Source organism: Nelumbo nucifera, chromosome 2 (assembly GCF_055504915.1).
Source record: "Nelumbo nucifera cultivar China Antique chromosome 2, China Antique-T2T, whole genome shotgun sequence".
In the NCBI taxonomy this organism is placed as follows: Eukaryota; Viridiplantae; Streptophyta; class Magnoliopsida; order Proteales; family Nelumbonaceae; genus Nelumbo; species Nelumbo nucifera.
This window is the reverse complement of record NC_142650.1, coordinates 58967475-58989350: the sequence shown is the minus strand read 5'-3', so window position 1 is coordinate 58989350 and position 21876 is coordinate 58967475. Positions and strand designations below refer to the sequence as shown.

Sequence of the window (21876 nt, the reverse complement as noted above, 5' to 3'; positions counted from 1 at the left end):
CCGTTTAGCCTCTGAACTTCTTTTACTTTCCGTGGTGGTCTCATATCTAGGATGGCTTTTATCTTGTCCGGGTTGGCCTCAATACCGCGCCGGTTGACAATGTACCCTAGGAACTTGCCCGAGGTGACGCCGAAGACACATTTGTTAGGGTTCAATTTCATGCTAAATTGACGCAGGATTGGAAGACAGAATCTAAGTCTTGTATTAATTCCTGTGAAAACTGTGTCTTGATGACCATGTCGTCTACATAACATTCTATCTTTGTGCCAATCAAGGGCCGAAACAGCCTATTTACAAGTCTTTGGAAGGTCGCCCCGGCATTTTTTAATCCGAAGGGCATGACCTTGTAGCAGTACAGGCCGAAATCAGTTATGAAGCTGGTTTTTTCCTCATCGGACTGGTCCATCCTGATTTGGTTGTAGCCCGAGTAGGCGTCCAGGAAGCTTAGCAACTCATGTCCCGAGGTCGCGTCCACTAGGCGGTCAATTTTGGGGAGGGGGAAGCAATCTTTCGGGCAAGCTCTGGTTCAGGTCGGTGTAGTCGCCGCACATGCGCCACTTGCCGTTCGCCTTTTTTACCAGCACTGGGTTGGCCACCTAGCTCGGGTAATGGACTTCCCTTATGAAGTTTGCTGCGAGGAGCTTCTCGACCTCCTCGTCGACCGCCCTCCAGCCCTCTGGGGCTAAGTTGCGTTTCTTCTATCTAACGGGTCTGACTACAGGGTCAGTATTAAGTTTGTGAGTTATCAGGCCGGGGCTAATACCGGGCATGTCGGCCGCGGACCAGGCAAAAATATCTAAATTTTGAAGTAAAAAACTCACCAGTTTGGTTCGTAGGTTCCTCGACGGAAGCACGGATCTGTAGTGTGCGAGTTGGGTCCGTAGCCGAAGTCGGGACTGCGACCGTTTCCTCTGTGGGCGAAGCTCGTTCCTCGCCTTGCTCCGCAGGCCGCTCCAATTCAAGGTCGTCGGCCACCTTGGTTTTTCCCTTCAGGGCAGCAACATAACACTTGCGGGACTCGAGCTGGTCGCCCCGCGCTACCCCCACACCGAAGTCCGTAGGGAACTTCATGGCCAAATTGTAGGTGGAGACCACCGCCCGTAGGATATGCGAGATTGGCCGCCCTATTATGGCATTGTATGGGGAGGGGGTCGCGACCACCAGGAAATCATGGTTGAGTCTGACTGCACAAGGCCATGTGCCGACTTCCACAGGTACTGTTATTTTTCCGAGGGGCCTGACTTCCTCTCCGCTGAAACCCACCAGAGGAGTGTTCGCGGGCTTCAGCTTGTTCCTCTGTAACTGTAGCTGGTCAAATGCTGATTTGAAGAGGATGTCCGCTGAGCTGCCCGAATCTACGAGTACGCGTCTGACCTCGAAGTCGCTGATCCTTAGTTTAATGACAAGCGCGTCATCGTGGGGGTAGTGGACCCCTCGCGCGTCGTCTTCCGTGAAGAAGATTGGTTCTTCGGTCTTTGGTCTTTTTGGGGGGTTCCGTTCCTCGAGGGCCGCTTCGCGAACTGAAGTCCGGGCTGCTGCCGAGGTACACCCTGCTACCACCGAACCTCCCACAATTACATGGATGGTTCCTCGAACTGGCCTCTCTTCCGGAGGCTGTTGCTGCAACGGTTCGGCAGGTTTGCTACTAGATTCGGGGGCATCCTTTTCGTGCTCCCCTTGCCGACCTGCCTTATTGTTATTATTGTTATGCTGTACAAAATTTCTTAAGTATCCGCGACGGATGAGTCCCTCTATCTCGTCCCAGAGACTATTACATTGCTCGGTCCTTGATCGTCATTAAGATCTCGGTCCGCCTTGTGTTTAACGGCGTGTAATCCGTCCGAACTGCTAGGGGAGTTTGGAACGACTGGTTCGGCTTCGGCTCCCGGGCCGGGTTTTTCCTGTCAACTGGGTTGGAGGGCTCGCCTTCCCTCTCTTTTCTCGTTCCCGCCTTCGGTTCGTTGGTTGATTTCTTCCTCTATCCTCATGAACTTGTCCACGAGCTTGAGGAATTTGGCCACGGTTGCGGGTTGGTTAGCTACCATGTGCCATTTGAACTCTTTGTGCGTTACTCCTCTTTTGGCCGCCGCGAGCTACACCGCGGGGTCTAACCGCGGTATCTGCAAGCATGCTTCATTGAATCGCTTGATGTAGCCCTGGATGGATTCTCCTTCCCTCTGGACTACTCCGAAGATGCTTTCCTCTGTTCTGGGGCACCGCTTGCTGGTGACAAAGTGTGCGGTGAAGACCTGCACGAACTGGGCCCAGCACTTTATCGACCCGGGGGCCAGGTTCCTGTACCAAGTGCGGGCTACCCCCCTGAAGGTGGTGGTGAAGGCCACGCATATGCACGATTCGCTGGCCCTGGCGAGGTGCATTTGGGACTGGAAAGCGTCAACGTGGTCGTTGGGGTCGAAGGACCCGTCATACTTGTCCAAAGGTGGGAGCTTGAAATCTCTGGGCAAGGGGACTGCCAGGAGTTCTGATGCGAGGGGGGAAGGAACTGAGAGAATCGAGGCAGCTCCTACCTCGTCCGAGCTCGTCTCTTCTTTGCCTCTGAGCTCTGACAAGACATGGGTGGCAGTTCGGCGACTTCGCCGGCGCCTTCGTTGTTGAGTGGGCCTGGTACTGGCGCTGCTGGCCTCCGTGTTGCCGAGCTCGATGGGCCTGGAATGCTGGTAGTCTGCTGCCAGGGCGCCGAATCGGTTTTCCGTGAGCGGGAACTCGGGCTTGGAGCGCCGAGGTGCCGATCTTGCGGGCGAGGTTCCCGACCCACCTACGAGCTACGAGGCGGGGATGATTTTTCTCTCTCTTCGGCCTGGGGACGAGGCCTGGCTGTTAGGGGGGTTCTGGGGCCGGGAGGCCTTTCCTTGGTGGGGGGCGTCCATCCTGCGGGGAGGCCTTAACTGGCCTCGAAGCAGGGTGCCAAGGTGGAAGTAGTGGTTGGTTCAGCGGCAGTTGGGGGAACTGCTGTTGATAGTGATACTGGGAGATGTTGTGCAGTACTTGGTGCTGATGAAGCTGGTGTTGCTGGAACTGTTGCATTTGGGCTTGCATTGCCCGCATGCACTGTATCAGGTCGTCCAACCGGTTTTGGCTGGCTGCCAGGGGGACGGCAGTTGGTTCAGTAAAGGTTGTCTCAATAGGGGGAGGAAAGGGGATGCTCGTGGCAGGAAGGTTTACGGGCGCCACTGCTTGTGGCGCATTCAAGCTGGGGATCCCATCCACCGAAAGGGGGATGGTGAACTGTCCAACGCACACCACGGGGACTTGAAGAAGCCATGTCCGGCGTTGCTGGAAGAAGCCATGAGTGTTGGGTTTTTTGAAGAAAAGAGGTTATGAGAGTTTGGAGGGAGGCTTTTTGAAGCGTTTTCCCACAGACGGCACCAATTGATGATGCGCAATCTGGCCGGTCTTAGCTGTCAACGACCTTGCCTCTGAACTGAGTAGCAGGGAACCTGAAACGGAGGAGATGAGGAAGCTCCGGGGGAACCCGGTGTAAAGGCTCCGAAGCTCAAGTTAGAATCCTTCGAAGGCAAGATAAAACCAGATAGCGCAAAGTTTGCATACCTCTTCTTTGGGGGGGTGGAGAGCCTTTTATAACCACCTCGCGCACTCACTCCTAGACTTCTGTCAGGTCGGGAATGATTACTTCCGTGCTTCTGCCAGTTCGGGCGTCATTGCCTCTGCTGGGGCAGAACCGTCACTGCTCTTTTTGTCGGAGTCGTCTCTGTAACTGGAGATGGCGGTGGTAGGTGACGGTGGCAGGTGGCCGTTGAAGTGCGGCCGTCAAGCGTCAGATCCCAAGTCAGTCAGGTGCGCCGCCCCTGGATACGGACTCCTTCGGTGTCAGGTACGGTGTGGTTTGTCCAGTTCAATGCTTTGGAGGCGAAGTGCTTGGAGCGGTGTGCGAGGCGAAGTCTTGAGTTCAGATAGGGGGGGTGTCCCGAACTGCCATGAGACGGGCCAGTTCGGGTCACTGCTTTGTGTGGCTCGGGGCCAAAGGGAGAGTTCGGGCTCCTCGTAGGGAGTTCGAGCTCTTAGTAGGGAGTTTGAGCTCTTAGTAGGGAGGTCGGGCTCCTTTTAGGGAGTTCGAGCTCTTAGTAGGGAGGTCGGGCTCCTTTTAGGGAGTTCGGGCCCCTTGTAGGAAGTTCGGGCTCCTCTTAGGGAGTTGGTCTCCTCGAGGGGAGTTCGGTCTCCTCGAGGGGAGTTCGGACTACTGGTCTCTTCCCTTTGGTGTTTGCACCCTGGGTACGTTGCTTTAAGTGCCGAGCTACTTGTTTTTTGCCACGTGGCGTGATTGCGAGGTCGGGCCAAATCTTCCTTCATCAGTTATGGAACTTGATGATTTATGTTTTAGAACAAAGCATGGATGATGATGAACTTCAATATTTTTTTGGATGGGTAGTAACTGTCAAAGAAGAATATTACATGTGGTCATGTATTTTGTACTTGGCATTTTGTGGATGTTCTGGATTTCTCACTTCAGTATCCTACTGTTTTTTAACTTTGGGAAATTCATTTGCATTATTTGTGCGTTTACCTGTAGTTTGCATGGACAAGACACAAGAATTGGAATCCACCATCTGTCCAGGAGTCTGACACAGCACCACAAAAGCCATGGACTTGTGGACATGCATATGGAGAAATTAATAATAGTGAACTTCTCAATATATTTTGAATCCTAACATCATATACCTATAGAAAAAGGGTCTGAAAGTTTATATTAGTAACATTTTATGGGAATTTTTTTTTGGGAAAGGTAAAGTAATTTTATTCAGCTCAAAAACATACAAGCTGGGTTCAGACCCAGAAGGGCAGCCTGAAAACCACAGCAGTTACACTTTCCACCAGAAATTGGAGCAAGAAAAAGAAAACAAATTCAGATTCTTGAACTCGTCAGTTACAGATATCCAAGAAATCAGCTTGCCCACAGCTCTCTGTATGATGTTTTCAGGACTTTTAGCTTTCTTACTGAAAATTCTACTGTTCCTCTCAGCCCAAATGGACCATAAGACAGCAGCAGGAATAGTCCTCCACACCAGGCTCCCTTTCTTGCTTAGGCCTTTCACATTCCAACAACAGAGGAGATCCTTAACCGATCCAGGCATTACCCAACTGAACTCCAAGACTCTGAGAAAGTGTCCCCAAATCTGAGAGGAAAATGGACAATGAATACATAAATGATCTATTGATTCAGCATGTTGCCCACAAAAACTACATGAAAGATCCATAACCTGGACGCCCCTCCTCACCAGATTAACTCTGGAAAGACATTTATCAAGGGCCATCGTCCAAATCAGAAAGTTGACTTTTGAAGGACTTATAGTGTTCCAGATCTGAGAAGCAGGAAAATCAGTGGGACCCAAATTACCCATTTTAGAGGCAAGGGACTTGACAGAAAATTCACCATTTGAATTACATTTCCAACTCCATTTGTCTTCCAACTACTGATCAATCTTCTGATTTTGAAGAAGTGCCATCAGACCACAATCTCTTTTAATTCCCAATCAAACAGATCCCTTCTAAAAATGGGAGTCCAAGTTAGAGACCCACCTGTCACACTGCAGTACTCGGCCACAGAAGCTTCTTGGTTAAAAGCACACTGAAAAATATGAGGAAAAGATTAGAGTCCCATACAAACACCAAGGGTCCTTCCAGAACTTTGTTCTATCCCCATTACCAATCTTGACAGAAATCCCTTCCATGAACACAGAAGAGAAGTTTTTCATGATAGATTTCCAAGGGGAACTACCCCAACTTAGGGGGGGATCCCTGGATCTCTAGTTACCCCACTCAACCCCATATTTACCTGCAATGAGAGATCTCCACTAAGCCTCCCTTTCAGCCAAGAACCTCCAAATCCACTTACTTAGCAGGGCAGAATTGAAATTCTTCACTTTCCTAATGCCTAACCCACCATCAGCCTTAGGAAGACAAACTTGATCCCAGCTTACAAGATGTACTTTTCTCTCCTCCTCCCAACCCCCCTCCAAAGAAAATTTCTCTGGATCTGCTCCAATCTTTTGGCAACTTTGTTTGGGATGGGGAAGAGAGAAAGAAAGTAAGTAGGTAAATTGGAAAGAGTGCTTTTTATCAGGATAACCCTACCCCCAATTGAGAGATATCTAGCCTTCCATGCAGCCAACTTCCTTTCCACTCACCAGATTTTGCAGCCTTTCTACAAAACAAAGTGAGAATCTCCATGACACAAATAAAAAGCAAGGGCGACAAGGGATCACCTTGTCTTAATCCCCTAGAGCTATCAAAAAACCCTGCTGACTGACCATTAACCAACATTGAGAATTTGGAAGTGGATACACAGACTTTTCTCCAGTTTCTCCATTTCTGCCCAAACTTTATATGCTGCAACACCAAATCAATACACCTCCAGTTGACATGATCATAGACTTTTTCAATGTCCAGTTTGCAAATCAAATCGGGGGAGCCCTCTCTTCTTCTTGAGTGAATAAGCTCATTTGCAAATAGAACAGAATCAAGCATCTGTCTGCCTAGTACAAAAGCACTTTGATTATATGAATAACATTCCCTAACACCCCTTTCATTCTCTCGGCAAGTACTTTAGCTAGGATCTTGTAGAAACTATGTAAGAGACTGATTGGCTTGAAATCTTTAATGTTAACCGCCCCTTCAATTTTTGGGATGAGGGTGATAAAGGTAGTATTTAAGCTTCTTTGTAGGGAAGCATTATCATAAAATGCCTGAAATACTCTCAAAATATCTTCCTTCACAAAATCCTAGCATTTGACATAAAATAGGTTGGTAAGCCTATCTGGCCCTGGTGACTTATCAGCCGCCAACACAGATATGGTCACTTTAATTTCCTCCTCCAAAAAGGGTTTCTTGATGAGATAGGACTGCTCTTCATTCAACTGTTTTAAAGGAAGGCCTCTTGGAAAGGGTCTGATAGGCCAATTCTCTTTATAGAGGTTTTTATAGAAATTAGTAGCCATTTTTATAGAAATTAGTAGCCATTACCTTTAAAGAAACTCTTGCTCTGGCATTCACCATTTTATGAAAAAAATGAGTGTTTTTATCCCCCTCTTTTAACTAGGCCACTTTAGCTCTTTGCCTCCACTTGATTTCTTCTTTTACTGCCAACTTATCATTCTTGATTTTTGCTTGAGACCTCTTCATTTTGCTTTCCTCAGTTAAAGGACCTACTTCTTCTGCAGCATCAATTTCCTTAATAAGACTCAACAAATTTCTCTTTTTAGTTTCAGAATTCAAATTATTCTCCGCTTTCCAGATTTTCAGCCTCTTCTTAACTGCACCAAGTTTGTTTGCAAAAATGAAAGGGCTAGTACCTGCCACCTGCAAATCATTCCATACAGTCTTGAACAAGGGAATAATCTTCTCATCTTCAAACCAGGCATTTTCAAACTTGATGGGTGCGCTGATTTTTCCTCTAAATCCACAGACCAGCTGAATTGGGCTATGATCTGAGATAGGCCTAGGGAGAGAAATCTGCCTAAAATCAGGAAAAAGTTCTTCCCAATTTGAGGACACCAAAAACCTGTCCAATCTCACCAGGGTGGGAGTGTCTTGATTGTTAGTTTGAGTAAATCGGCTGCCCTGAAGAGGGAAGTCAATCAGCTCAAATCTGTTGATGAAATCAGAAAATTGAAGCATCCCTCTTGACCTCCTACCACTGGTCTTTTTTTCTACAGCAGCTAGAATGACATTGAAGTCTCCACCAATGACCCATGGATAAGATAGACTACCCTTCACTTCAACCAATTCTTTCCAAAAATCCTCTTGAAGATTTCCATCTGTCGGGTGCTGATCAACAAACGAAAAAAAGATTCCATCTGTCGGACCATAGACATTTGTGGCTTGACAAATATTACCATCAGGAAGTTTCACAATTAATGAGATTGAGAATCTTCCAATATGAGCAGAAATTAAACTGCAGATAGAAGGATCCCAAAGACTCAACAACCCCTCTGCACTTCGCCACATTTTATGGGAAAAATGACATTCATCATATGAAGTAGCTTTTCATTTATGTCAAATGAGTAAGGAGAAAAAGGAAAGTGTTATGTAGAAGTATCTCCAACTTGGGAGAAAAAGGAAAGTGTTATGTAGAAGTATCTTCAACTTCAAGAATCTATAAAGGCTCTGAATCCCACTTGTGTTCAGCACTGATGGATCATCCATTTAGGAGAGTCCATGCAATACTGTTTCAAAGATACTTGCATAATCTTAACATATAGAAAAGGTAAGGGGCCATTATTTAATGTAATGTAAGATCTTGGGCTGTCAAGCGTGAGAATGCGGGTTTGAGCCTGAGTAAGACCACTTTGTGCAAAAAATGCCAAAGCTTAGGACCATATCCAATCCACCCCTCCCAGGACCCCAGATAGCTGGGACCAACATTGGGTAATGGCCTTTTTTAATTGACCAACTGTTTTACAATAGCTAATCATATGGGTAATATATTGCTCAGGTATTTAAGTCCAGTTGGAGATGGAATATCTCTTAGAGTGGAACTCCTCTCACTACTTCAAGGCTTAAAATTAGCCTGCATCTCAGGTTAGAGTGAGTTGCTAGTGGAAGGGGACTGTTAAGTAGTTATTAGGTTGATGGAAACCATGGAGGAAGATCCACGGACCTTAACAAATTACCAAAGAGACTCTAGAGCTCTTTCTTTGGTCTTGAACAACTTTTCAGGTGGGCTCCAAGATTGAAGATGAAAAACAACCAGAAATATGTCCTTTGTTTAATTAAAGAAAAACAGCAAAAAGGATGAGAGAATCAGTGCAAGAGGAAGAGAGAAGAGGAGAGAAGAAGAGGGAGAAGAGAAAGAGTCAATTGTGCCATTCTCTCCAGCCCCCATTTACTTTTATTAAACGTAATTAGAAACTAATGAGGTAATTTACAAGATTACCTTCTACAGGGTGGCTGCTTATAAACTTAAAGAAAAAGGTTAACAGGCCCACAAGATTAAAGGCCCATTAACTCAAAAACTAATAACCAAAAGAACATAAAGGAACTATGGCCCATCTGGTCCAGTATCTCTACAATTGGCAAACAGCATAGAAGATACACTAACAAGGGAGGGAGTAGGCAGGACAGGTTTGGTTTGAGGAGCATCAGGTCTGGCCACAACATTGTAAAATCTTGTCACAGCTCAGTATGTAGAGTGTTGTCATCCAATGCTGTTGTTTTGTGGCCTCCATTCCTTTCTCTTGGACTATTGGGGTTCTTTTTTTTTGTCATTTTAATGGATTTTTTAATTGTGTTAATGATAAAGAACTGTTTAACAACAAGGCCGTGCATTTACTTGTGTTCTTTTGATTCCCTGGTAAACTAAACAACGACCTTTTTACTCATAAAATGTCATCATTATGTTTTGTCAACTCCTCCCCCCCTCTTACTAGGTGGGAAAGTTACTTACCCACTTGGGAGATGGGTAAGTAATACCCAGGGAAAAGAAACTTATTGTGGGACCCATAGGAAACCAGAAAAAGAACATGGGATTTCTGATCAAGGGGAACAACAATCCCATTAACTTATCCACTTGGGAAATGGGTATCACTTACCCGTGTAAGTGATACCCAGGGAAAAGAAACTTACCATGGGATCCATAGGAATCCGAAAAACGAATGTGGGGTTGTTGGTCAATGGGAACCCCAATTCCGTTGGCCAACTTTCTTCCCTCCATTTACCAAAAATGAGTGGGGCCCAACTCCCAAGTATTCAAGTGTTTGTGTCTCCTTGCATGCATGTGTGTGTACCAAAACAAAATAGGCTAGGCAAAAGAACATAGATGAAACTGTTGAGTTTGTGGGTTGTTTGTACAGACAAGATGTCTATGTAATGGGCCCAATGGCCTTTTAGTTCTTAGATAGTAGTTCTTATGCTTTATTTGTTCTATTTGTTATTGGGTTTTTAGTTAATGGGCCCAAGTTAAGTTTTTTTTATATCAATAACACATTTCATTAAATTCATTAAAGCTTTCAATGATAATTACAAAGAGGAAGACAAACTTTCTTATCTTCCAAATATAACTTGAGCCCCAAGAGAAGGAAAAAGAAAAAGAGAAAGAGAAGGAGAAAAAAGAAAAAATAATTACAACTGTGCCCAGAACATTGACTCCCTCTCCACCCCTTGTTTAGCTAACCTATCTGCAAAAGAATTAGCTGATCTTTTTACCCAACTGATTTTAACCTCCATTTCTCTAGCCAACCATCTAAATTTCCTCCTCATATTGCTGTAATTCCATAAGCCACTGTAGTCTTTATTCAGCCATCCAACCACCACCTCCGAGTCCCCTTCAATTACAAGTTTTCTGATAATCTCCCTGGCTTTCTGGATTCCTTTCATAACCGCATGGATCTCGGCTCTGAGAGAGTCACCCACTCTAATTGGGCCTGAGAACATGGCAGAAACAACCCCATTCTCATCCTTGAAAACACCCCCAACTTCTGATTGTCCAGAATTCCCTCTACAGCTCCAATCGAAGTTTAGTTTTATGAAACCTGCAGGGGGGGGGGAGTCCAAGACACATTCATCACTGTTTTGGTCTTGGTACTATTAGCAATCTCACCCCAATTCCTCAACATGTCATCCATTGTATAATCTGTGAATAGCTCTAATGATTTCGTTCACTGTACTACTCTTATAAGGATCAGAGCCCTCAATTCATCAGTACTTCTCTCTACTTATGAGAAAATCCTGGCATTTCTTTCTTCCCATAAGGACCAACAAACCGCAGCCCTTAATCCTCTCCACATAATCCTGCCACTTTTCATGTGCCACCTGAAAAAAGGAGAAAATAGATTTTGCAAATTTGATGGAGGGTTCCAACTACACCCAAAAAGGGAGAGAGCCCACTCCCAAATAGACTTTGCAAATTAGCAAGACACTAGTAGGTGAAAACTCGTCTCCCCGTCAGCTTTACAAAGAACACACCGGTGAGGGGATAAACAAGTATTGGGTCTCTTCTTTTGGAGTAGATCACCAGTGTTGAATCTTTCTAGAAAGGCTTCCCAACAAAAACTACCAACTGTAGGAGGGATTGGTCTGCACCAAACCTCATGAACAGGAAAAGGGAGGGCTACAAATTGGTGGATTGGCATAAGACTTTGAAGAAAGAGGCACAGGAGAAAGAACTAGTGGGGGTGGGAGTCCAAATTCTAGAGTCCACCTTAGCAGGGTCTAAGAAAATATTGTCAAGAAGCTGAAGGAGACTCAAAATGCTGTCAAGGTCTGAGTCCTTCACAGCCCTTCTCAAACCTAAATTCCACCCGAACCCAGAAGTGGAAGAGGAGGGGGTTATGAAGGAGGAAACATGCTCATTTTTAAGGTCAGAGAGGTAGGGGTGGCAACGAGCCAAGCTTTTTACGAGTTGCTCGAGCTTGGCTCAGCTCAGTTTCATCCGAGCTCGAGCCCAATTCAGTGGCTCGATTATTAAATAAGCCGAGCTCGAGCCTACTAGAGCTCGTCTCGTGAGGCTCGCGAGCCGGCTCAAATATATATATATATATATTTTATATTTAATATATATATAATAAAAATATTATAATTATTAATTGTTATAATTCTTAATTTTTTAAATATAAAAAAATTATATATAATTTTTATTTTTATAAAATATATTTTTTTTCTAAATATTTTTATAAAATATAAAATGAGTCGAGCCGAGCCGAGCCGAGCCGAGCTCGAGCTTATGAACTCCTGACTCGAGCCGAGCTCGAGCTCAAGGTTTTGGCTTGAACTGAGCTTGAGCTCAAGCTCGAGCCTTGTAGAATAGTCTCGAGCTCGAGCCTGGTACTATTCGGCTCGGCTCGACTCAAATCCACCCCTACAGAGAGAGCATACAAAGAAGGAAAATGGTCCTTTAGAGGGGCATCCCCCACCCAAGTTTGTTCCCAGAATTTTATAGCATTAGCCGAATTCAAGTCATACCTGATAAGAGGGGGAAAACTGGTAGTAACTCATGAATGACTTTCCATGGTGAAGCACATGTATTCCTAGCTCGGATTCTAGTATCCCATCCATTTAGCTCCAGCCCATGTATGCTGACCACTATCTTGGCCCAAAATTTCTCCTTTTCTAGTGGGAATCTCCACAACCATTTCCCCAGAAGGGTAAGATTCCTTTTTCTAATGTTCTTGAGCCCCAAACCACCACTATTTTTACTCCTGGTCACCACCTCCCAACCTACTCTATGGTCCCTCTTCTCCTCTCCCGGCTCCCAAAGGAAATATTTCATCATCTTTTCCAATCTATTAGAAACCTTTACTGGGATTTTGAACACTGAAAGGAAATAAATAGGTAAATTTGCTAGAGTAGCCTTAATCAGTATTATCCTCCCACCCATAGAGAGGTAATTCCTTTTCCAAGAGACAAGTCTCTTTTCAAATCTTTCCACCATCGGATTCTAGAAGCTCTCTCTCTTTGGGTTATCACCCAATGGCAACCCTAAATAATTCAAAGGCCACTCTAAAACTTCACACCCTAGCACTTCTGCAGTCTCCCTGATCTTACCTTCCTCCATATTCACACCCACTACACAACTTTTCTTAAAATTCACCTTCAAATTTGACATTTGTTCAAAGAGTTGTATCACCAATTTCAAGTTCCTTATATACCTCATATTTCCCCCTTCATAGAACATAATCGTGTCATCTGCAAAATATAGATGGCTGAGGGGGGTATCCTCCCTTCCAACTCTCCAGTCTCTAATAAGACCCCTAGAATCTGCTCTGTATATTAATTTCCTCATAATCCATTTACACCATCTAGCCCCAAATCCATATCTGGTCATAATTTCCTAAAAAGTTTCCATTCCACCAAGTCATAGGCCTTTTCTAGATCCAACTTACAGACCACTCCCTTCTTTCTATCCTTCCTGAAATTCTCCACACTCTCATTAGCAATTAGAATTTGATTTGTTATTTGTCTTCCACTCACAAAAGCTCCCTGATTTGGTGAGGTAATAGCTGGCAACACTTCCTTCAACCTCAGAGACAACACCTTTGCAAGGATCTTATACAAGCTATTTACCAAGCTGATTGGCCTGAAATCCTTTGGATGCAATGCATCTTTCTTTTTTGGGACCAAGGCTAGAAAGGTAGAATTCACACCTGGGTTAACCATTCCTCTCCTATGAAATTCCTCAAAATCCAACAAAATGTCATCTTTCATCATATCTCAACAGTCTTGGTAAAAAGCCATTGTGAAGCCATTTAGTCCTGAAGCTTTTGTTCTATCCATAGAGAAAACAACCTCCTTAATCTCTTCCAAATCAAACCTTCTCCTGTTATCATTTCCTACATTTGGCCAGTCCAATCCTTCTAACCACACCCCCTACTTACAGGCCTTCTTAGAATTGATTTAAAGTGTCCAACAAAGGCTCCTGCAATCTCATCTTGTTGTGTCAACTCAACTCCATCTATCTCCAGTTTGGAGATAGAACTTCTCCTTTTCCTCCCATTTTCCAAAGAATGAAAGAAATTGGTATTTCTATCTCCTTCTTGTAGCTATTTACATCTAGATTTTTGCCTCCAGCTAATTTCCTCTTTATGTAGGCAGTCCTCAAGCTGACTTCTCAAACCTTTTCTTTGTTCCTTGTTTGTCTCTCCGAAGTCTCCCCTTTCTTCTTTCAAGTCAAGGCTCTCAATCTTGTCCATCAAGGTTCTCTTCCTTTCTTCAAGCCTTCCAAACACTAATTGATTCCACTCCTTGATCTTTTAGTGAATCCAGGATGGATTCACCTCTGACCATTGGCCTATAGTGATTTGCAAGGAGGAAAGGAGGAATGGTGGACCTGCCCCCTTTAGATTTGAGAATATGTGGTTGCTCCATCCTGGATTCACTAGAAGAGTAAGGGAGTGGTGATATGAGTGCAACCCAGTGGTGGATTGAGAGCAGGTGGGCCTTGATGGAAGAGCCCTATAGTTAAGTTATTAATTCTATTTTAGTTAAGTTGTTGGGATCACACTTTGCAAGACCTTAGTTTGGAGAGAAGGGGACCCTTAGAAGAGAAAGAGGGGGGGGGGGGAAGTGGAGGAGAAGAGAAGGGTGCTGAGGTGTCGTTAGAGGCAGAGGAAGTGAAGAAGGGGAGTTTGGATATAAGGAAAATCATTGATAGGGAGGTGGAGGTTGGCAAGTCCTTAGGTTTGTTCTTCTTGGGTGGAGAGGCTTTTGCTTGGAGAGCATTTGAAGATTTTGAAAGGAAAAGAAAGGAAGAAAGCATGAAGAAAAGCAGAACATGGGGGGGGGGATTTGGAACGAGGAAGGTGGTCAGGAAGATATTTTTTGACGATAAGGACGAAACTTGGTCCTCAAAGGTGGTTGGGTATTTCCATTTTGCATCTTGAAGGAGTGGCCTTGTGTTAACATGCATAGTTGATTGAAGGAGGGAGGGGGAGTGTTGGCTTTAATGTTGTTGGTTGATCCCCAATGGATATGTACTCTTTTGAGTTTGAGCATTGTTTTATCTGGATCCTTTGTTTGGATGTTTCTCAGTTGGTAGTTGTTTTGGGGGTCTATTTTTTTTCTCTTGGGTTATGTCGTATCACCTTCCTCTCGTATCTCTTTTTATTTTAACGAGAATTTTATTTTATTATCGGAAAAAGTTGTTGGGGCCACACTTAAATTAGGGTAGCAAGGAGATTTTGGCCCATTCATTATAATTACAAATGAGATTTTGGCTCTTCCCTAGATACCCCTTGTTTGGCAAGAAAGTCAGTGAAAGCATTTGCCGGCCTACCGACCCATTGGACTCTTGTCATTTGTCTTGTCAACCATTTTATTTTTTTTCATAGGATCCCTATAGGTCCAAGTAATTGAATCAAGGTTCAACAACCAACCCACACCCACAATCACCTTAGAGTCCTCTTCAATCAGTAATTTCTCTATCCCAAGTTGGTTGGCAATCTGAATTCCTTGTACAACATCCAACGGCTCAGCCCTTGTTGAATCACCTACTCCCACTGGGCCTGAAAACGGTGATACGATATTACTCTCCTCAGTCCTCAAGACTCCAATACCTGATAGTCTTGGATTGCCTTGGCTGCTCCCATCAAAATTCAGTTTAATAAAATCTTCTGGAGGAGGTACCCAAATTGCTGCAGATTTATTTTTCTTAGAAGACATGTTAGCTATTACAGCCCAGCTTCTCCAAAAGTCAGCAAAGGAAAAAAGAGTAAGTCTAGGGTTCTTAGACAGTGTATAGCTCTAGTTAATATACCTCATTGCTGTAAAAGTTCTCTCCTTTCAAGAAAGGTTCTAGAATTCCTTTCTTACCAAATAGTCCACAGCGTGGCTGCTCTAAGGCATCTCCACATGCATTTTCCTTTTTTGTTGGCCAAGCAACGGTAGACGAGCTAAACAACAATTTTACTTCTGATGGCAGAATCCACCTGTAACCAAACAAATCAGAAATCCAATCCCACAGAGCTGCAACAAAGGGGCAGGAAATCAGTATGTGGTAGCCGTCCTCACTATGGGTTTTGCACAATATACACCAGTTTGGGGATAGACACAAAAAAGGCCTTTTCTTTTATAAGTTTTCCAAAGTATTAATCTTAACATGATACACCTCCCAACAAAAGACAGCTATTTTAGGGGGAATAGGCTTGGCCCAAACTTCTCGCACAGGGAGACCTAGGCACAACATTAGAACACAGGTACTTGAAAAAAAGAAGCACAAGTAAAAGAACCCTGGGAAGTAGGGGCCCATACTCTCTTATCAAAAGAAGAAGGGCCTAAACAAACATTGCCAAGAGAAGAAAGCAACTTTGTGACACAAAGAAGTTCAGCCTCCCGCAGACCTCATATTATCAATATTATTAAAAACTTTTCAATATTTTGTTAAAATCATCATATTTTTCAAAAATATTTTCCTAAAAAACTAGCAGGGAATTGTTGATTGGATAATTGGCTTACTACATTTATATGATTCACTTACTAAGTCATTATAATTCAAAAGGAAAAGAAAAATGCATAACTAGAAAAGAGTATTCTCAATCTAATCAAAACATATATCAACAATAAAGATGTAAGTTAAAATGGAAAATAATTGACACATATAAGGAACAGAAGATGTCTAAACACCAAATGGGAGACAAAAGAAACATACCTATTATAGTCTCGTAATTTTTCCTACTTGATTTATAAAGTTTTTTGCTATGACCTATGGTTTTGAGCCCTATATGTATTATATTTCTTCTAATGATCTCTTGAAGGTTTATTAACTAATTCCATGTTTATAGAGAACTTTCTTGATTTTTTAGATTTTCCAAATATCTTAAAGTGATTAGCGAAATTTCTCCAACTCTACATGGAGAAATGTTCATCGATATTGAAATTACGAACCATGGGTACAAGAGGCGTATGCAGAGATTAGTGAAATTTCTCCAACTCTACATGGAGAAATGTTCATCGATATTGAAATTACGAACCATGGGTACAAGAGGCGTATGCCTTGTACGCCTTTTGCACGAGGCTGCTAGATGTGTATGCCTCATGTGCCTCACAAACACCTCATACAAAAGGACAGAAAAAAAAGGAAAAAAAAGAAAGAAATAAGAAAAGGAAGGAAGGGAAAGAAAAAGAAGAAAAATGGGAAAAGAAAAAAAGAAAAGGGAAGGAAAAAGAACGGGAAAAAAGTTTGGGTCGGGGGAGGAACCCCCAGACCCCCTTTGGCCTAGACCCCCCACTCCCTTTTCAATGCACCCCCAATTTAGTTTTTTTTTTTTTTTTTTGGTGTGTGTGTGTGTGTGTGTGTGTGCTGGGGGCCCTTTCAGCTAGTGTTATGTATCTTCGTTCTTCTTTATAAAATATCTTTATTAAAAAAGAGAAAGATGGGATTCTCCTTCCTTTTCTTCATCCTCATCCCCCTCCTCTTAAGGAGGCTTACGCCTCTTACGTTCTGAACTACATCTCACGTAGTGGAATGCCTCGCATCATTCCTCTTCATTTTAAAACATTGATACATAGTATATAATAGATTGTATTTATGCATAGTAATAAGATGCAACCATGCTAATGTTATTATAATAGGATGCCTGCCCTGTAAATTTTGTCACATAGGTGGGCACCTAGGTGACACCTTGACAACCATGCTCATTAAAGAGAGACAAGATTTTGTCGTGTTTTATTGTTAGACCCAATAACTCTCCTATGCTCTCCTCTTCTCTTCTCCTTATTCATTATTCATGACAAGAGCAACTGGTGCAGGGATTTGAAGAAATTTGATTCCTTCCTAAATGGTGGCTTTCCCTTCCCCATATACCTGCATCGACTATGCATCTCCAAAGGATTCAATGGAGTATGCATAAATGTAGGTCTAATTCGAGACCTTAAGAGCATGCTAGCGTCATGGGCCTTGTTCATCATGGATCCCTTAAATCACAAAATGGCAACATGTAAAACATGAAGCTGTTTTTGCAAAAATAGAAGGTTTTGTTCTTTTTGTTATTCAGGGTTTATGACCAAGCCTGGGATGCTAAGATAAATAGGTGACTAGTTCATGAGTTGGTGCTGGGAATTAAATGTGTTTATGCATTGTTAGGTTCAAATAAATTGATCAAAAAATTGTTAGGTTCAAATAAGGTCCAAAAACTCGTTTTTGACTAGGGAATACATTTTTTTTGGTCTTGTTGGAAGGCACAAATTAAGACGCTATTAATTGCAATTCTTCTCATTTGTATCACTTATTTAAGATTTCATTATTTTTTATTGTTGTTGGAAGGCACAAATTAAGATGTTATTTATTGTTCTTTCTTATGCCTTTAGTAGAACTTTGTAGTCATTGATCCACAAAAAGTTAATAAAGAAAAAATGAAAGGGAAATGTTTGTTTTTGTTTTTCTTTTTGTCCTTTTTGTGTTTCAAACTTTTGCCATTTTGGTTTACAATGGCTTTTTATGTTGTGTCCTTTTGTATATCTTCACTTCTTCAGTAGTGTTTCCATGAAGCCGTCAAACCTGTTAATTTAACAATGAGTTCATTGAAGGCTAAACAACAATGGATCTTTGTATTCTAAACATGACAAAACATAACTAGAGGTATATTATTTGAAGCTGTAATGACACTCCTTATTGAATAGAAAATGCATAAGAATAAGGTGGGGGGGGGGGTTGGAATATATAAGAATGATGCTCCACTTTATATAACAGAACAAGGTAGATGAATAGATATAATCAGATTACTAAAGGGGGTGCAAAAAAACTGGGATTTTTCAGTTGTTTCCACTGAATCCTCTGAACTAACTGATCCTGTGTTGGGTATCAGTTGGACAAGTTTTGATAAAAGCATTCATTTAACCAACTGAACATTCATTGACCTAACTGGAGATTCAAGAAGAATGTCATCTTCTCTTGTGAATCCTCAACATCTGGATCTTAACTATTTTTCAGGAATTGAAAGTTTTTAATCAGGGCACCCCAGCTTACTTTTGCAGTTTTGCTTGGGTAGTGATGTCTTTGCGGAGAATTCTGTCAACTGTTAAGGTACTAAATATTGAAAACCAGGGAACTCCATTGTTCATTTAATCGGGTCAGGCAGGTTCAGCAGCCTTTCCTGTGGGTCTTGTGCTTTTAACTCATGTCTGGGTCAGTTCAGATCCAACTGCCTATATTTATGGCTTTGTTTTTCAAAACAAGAACAGTTGCCACATCAGCAAAAACAATATGATTTTGCTGATATGGCAGTTGTTTTTGCTTTGAAATACAAAATCATACATATTGACATAGACTCCCTAATAAGTTGTCTTTGATGTCCTCAGACTTCTTAAATTAAATCCCTCCCATGATGCATTATTTCCACAGAATCTCCTGTTTCTTATGTGAGGTTAGTTTATGGTTTCATAACATGTGCGCACTCCACTAGGTCTATGGTTTGGAATCATGGCTTATCATAAGATATTATGGTAATAGTGTTGAAAAGTGTTACTGCTCAGTTACACGAGTAGTCTATCATTCTGCTATCCTTCAGCTGCTTTGCTCAACTTCAGATTTTTCACTGGCAGTCTGGGATATTTTCTAAAATAATTAGAAATTTTCTGATTGCTTGTTTTGTTCTTAAATCCTGTGTTTTCTTATGCCTGGATTAGATATGATGAAATCCATATGGTCTAGGAATTTGTATCAGGCAATTTACTTGGGTAGAGTGTGAACTTGTATTGCATTAAAAAGGAGTAACCAGGGTTGTTTTAATTAAAAGCCATATTTCAGTGACTTTGTTTCTAGTTTATATAGACAAGTGGAAGGTCAAAGGTTGTTTGTGGTACTAGTTGTGGACAGAAAAGATAGGAAGATTAGTTTATATAGTTCTTCTGTATGTTTTGAAGCCTCTTTCAGAAGCGGGGTATCTGCTTTATGTAGCAATAGTCTTTTCTCTGAATGAAGTACTTTTGCAAAGACTCTGCACACATACTTCCTAGCTACAAATTAGATTCATTATATTGGTATTTGTTTGGTAAAACAATTTTTGTAGTTTTAGAAATGTGATAGTTTTGTTCCTTGTGGTTGATGGATAATTTATGCATATGTGTATGTTGAAGCCAGGTTAAAGGTCTTCTGTTCAAGGTATGAGTGTGTTTTTGACTGAATCTTTGTTGTTTACAGGATCACTTGGCATTAATGATGGAGCTTCTTGGAATGATGCCACGCAAGGTAAACAGATTATGTCACACTCTGCACCTCAGTTTTGAATGTTTCATGACTTTAAATTTGTCAACAAAATTCCCTTTCAGATTGCGTTAGGTGGCCGGTATTCCCGAGACTTCTTCAACAGGTATGGGGACTTAAGGCACATTCGCCGGTTACGTTTCTGGCCCCTTAATAAGGTGCTTATGGAGAAATATGAATTCAGTGAGCAAGATGCAAATGGCATGGCAGATTTCCTGGTCCGCATACTGGATTTTGTCCCTGAGAAGCGGCCAACAGCAGGACAATGCCTTACTCATCCTTGGATTAGTGCAGGACCTCGGCTTCTTAAACCTTCTTTGCCCTCTGTTCAAACTGAGGCTGTGGATGATGGTATCTGTGAGAAGAAAAAGAGGGAGAAGGATGAGAGAGAGGCAATGGAGGCGGGTGTGGGGAATATTGCAATTGATGTAGCTTCCAAGTCAGCTAAAGATCCTCAACCTAGCAGTAAACCCATAAAAACAGCTGTTATTAATTCTTCCAGGTAGCAGCACTATGGCATGGTGCTCTTCCTATGCAACCTTCTTCCACAGAGGTTTAGCCACATCAGTTTGTGTTTAAGTGAGGAATGATCACTTATTGATTTAATATCTTAACTGAGTATTATAGAGTGGGGTTGGGTCCAAGTGCAGGTGAACTGAAGGAAGGTTTCTTACCAGGTGGGGTTTCAGATCAAAGATTGCTCCAATTTTCTCAAGGAACATTGTAATTGGGATAGTGTTCAGCTTCCCTCCATGTACAACATTTGCACTTTGGCCTTTGTTGTACAGCTTCATTGGCTTTTCTTTATACTTTGGAGGGATTCATGCATCACAAATCATCCCTGGAAATACATAATATTTTTGCATTCTTTTAGAGTTATTTTCCTATATGCTCGTTTATGTTGGGGGCCAAGTTTTATCAATTATGATCAAAATTCTTGATTGAAAAAAAAATTGAAATGTTGATGGTTTGGTGAGATCCCCAGGTTTCCTTAGAACTTTCTTGATAGGTTCAGACTGCATGGAAATTAATGGTCCGGAGGGATTTCTGACTTCTGAGTATATGGAGTTTACTGCGGATAATTTATGAACAATACTGCTATTCTTTATTACATAATAATTCCACCTAAGAAGATTGATTCCTTGTGGCTCACTTGGAGGGGTTTCTGATTGAATGCAAGTGGAGTGGACAGTGGACCCAAGGGCCATGGCAACTTACAAACAGGAAAGTAACATCAGTCATCACTCATCAGCAAACTAGAGATAAGAGAGTTCTCTATTTCTCTTGATCAGTTGTCAGACCGGAATCCGGTTGAGGCAAAATCAGAAAGCTCACTGAGTCGACCGTCTATTGGTTTAACATGGAATTTAATTGTTTATCAGGTAACTCTTGAAAACGTTCAGGCAATCGGGACTCAGCAAGTTTACTGGGTCAGTGGCTAACCGGTTCAACCATCTCCACATCTGACAGTAATTGTCCTGACCCAGATATCATGTTGATATATGTTCCTGTTTGGGCTCCACGCAGCAGATAAAAGCACTTTGGTGGTAAAAAGGATCGCTTTGAGTCTTTGACTTCTCAGAAGTAGACCGGATCTCCTCCCAACGGAAATCTTTCCAACTTGGTCCAATTTGATCTATATCCACGGATCTCAAACGTGTTTTGTACCGGATCGGATTGGCTGCCCACAAAGCGTGCCCCACGGCGGGGATGTGCTGTGGGGTGGCCCCATGTGAGGCGGAGAGATGTGAACTAATCTCGTGCTTGTCATGGGGAGATACTCCCAATGCACGGATGGGATGGACTGTGGGGCGTACTTTGTGGGCAGATGATCTCGTCTGGTTTTGTACATTGATGGGATGTGATTTGAGTTGGAATCTCCTAGCAAAAACGGTCTCAACACGGTTATAATTTCTTAAATTATATCTGTCTGCGTATCTCACCATAAAAAACGAGACCCACCATGCATGAGATGTGTGGACATAGGTCATGCTGGAATGTGTTGGGACAGTTTTTTGTGGAAGGAGATCCTGAGTCGTGCTTGAAATGTGTGGGCATAAATCATGTTGGAATGTGTTGGGAAGGGATTTTGTGTTAGAGAGGAGATCCAAACTCCATTCAACCATTACTCATCTCAGGATCATAGAACTGGACAAATCTCTAAAAACGGGATTGGGTTTACTAATTTTGGTCGAATATATTAAGGGGCT

General features: G+C 42.6%; 1 protein-coding gene across 1 annotated transcript in view; it reads left to right on the top strand.

Moving 5' to 3' along the window:
- The window catches only part of LOC104612535 (uncharacterized), a 29152-nt gene extending 8508 nt beyond the window's left edge, over window positions 1-20644 (top strand). Inside the window, exons 3-4 of the mRNA XM_010279977.3 lie at window positions 19604-19651; window positions 19732-20644. Of these exons, the coding sequence (XP_010278279.1) occupies window positions 19604-19651; window positions 19732-20172 (489 nt within the window). The 3' untranslated portion in view covers window positions 20173-20644. The remainder of the gene's footprint in view (window positions 1-19603; window positions 19652-19731) is intronic.
- The last annotated feature ends 1232 nt before the right edge of the window (window positions 20645-21876 follow it).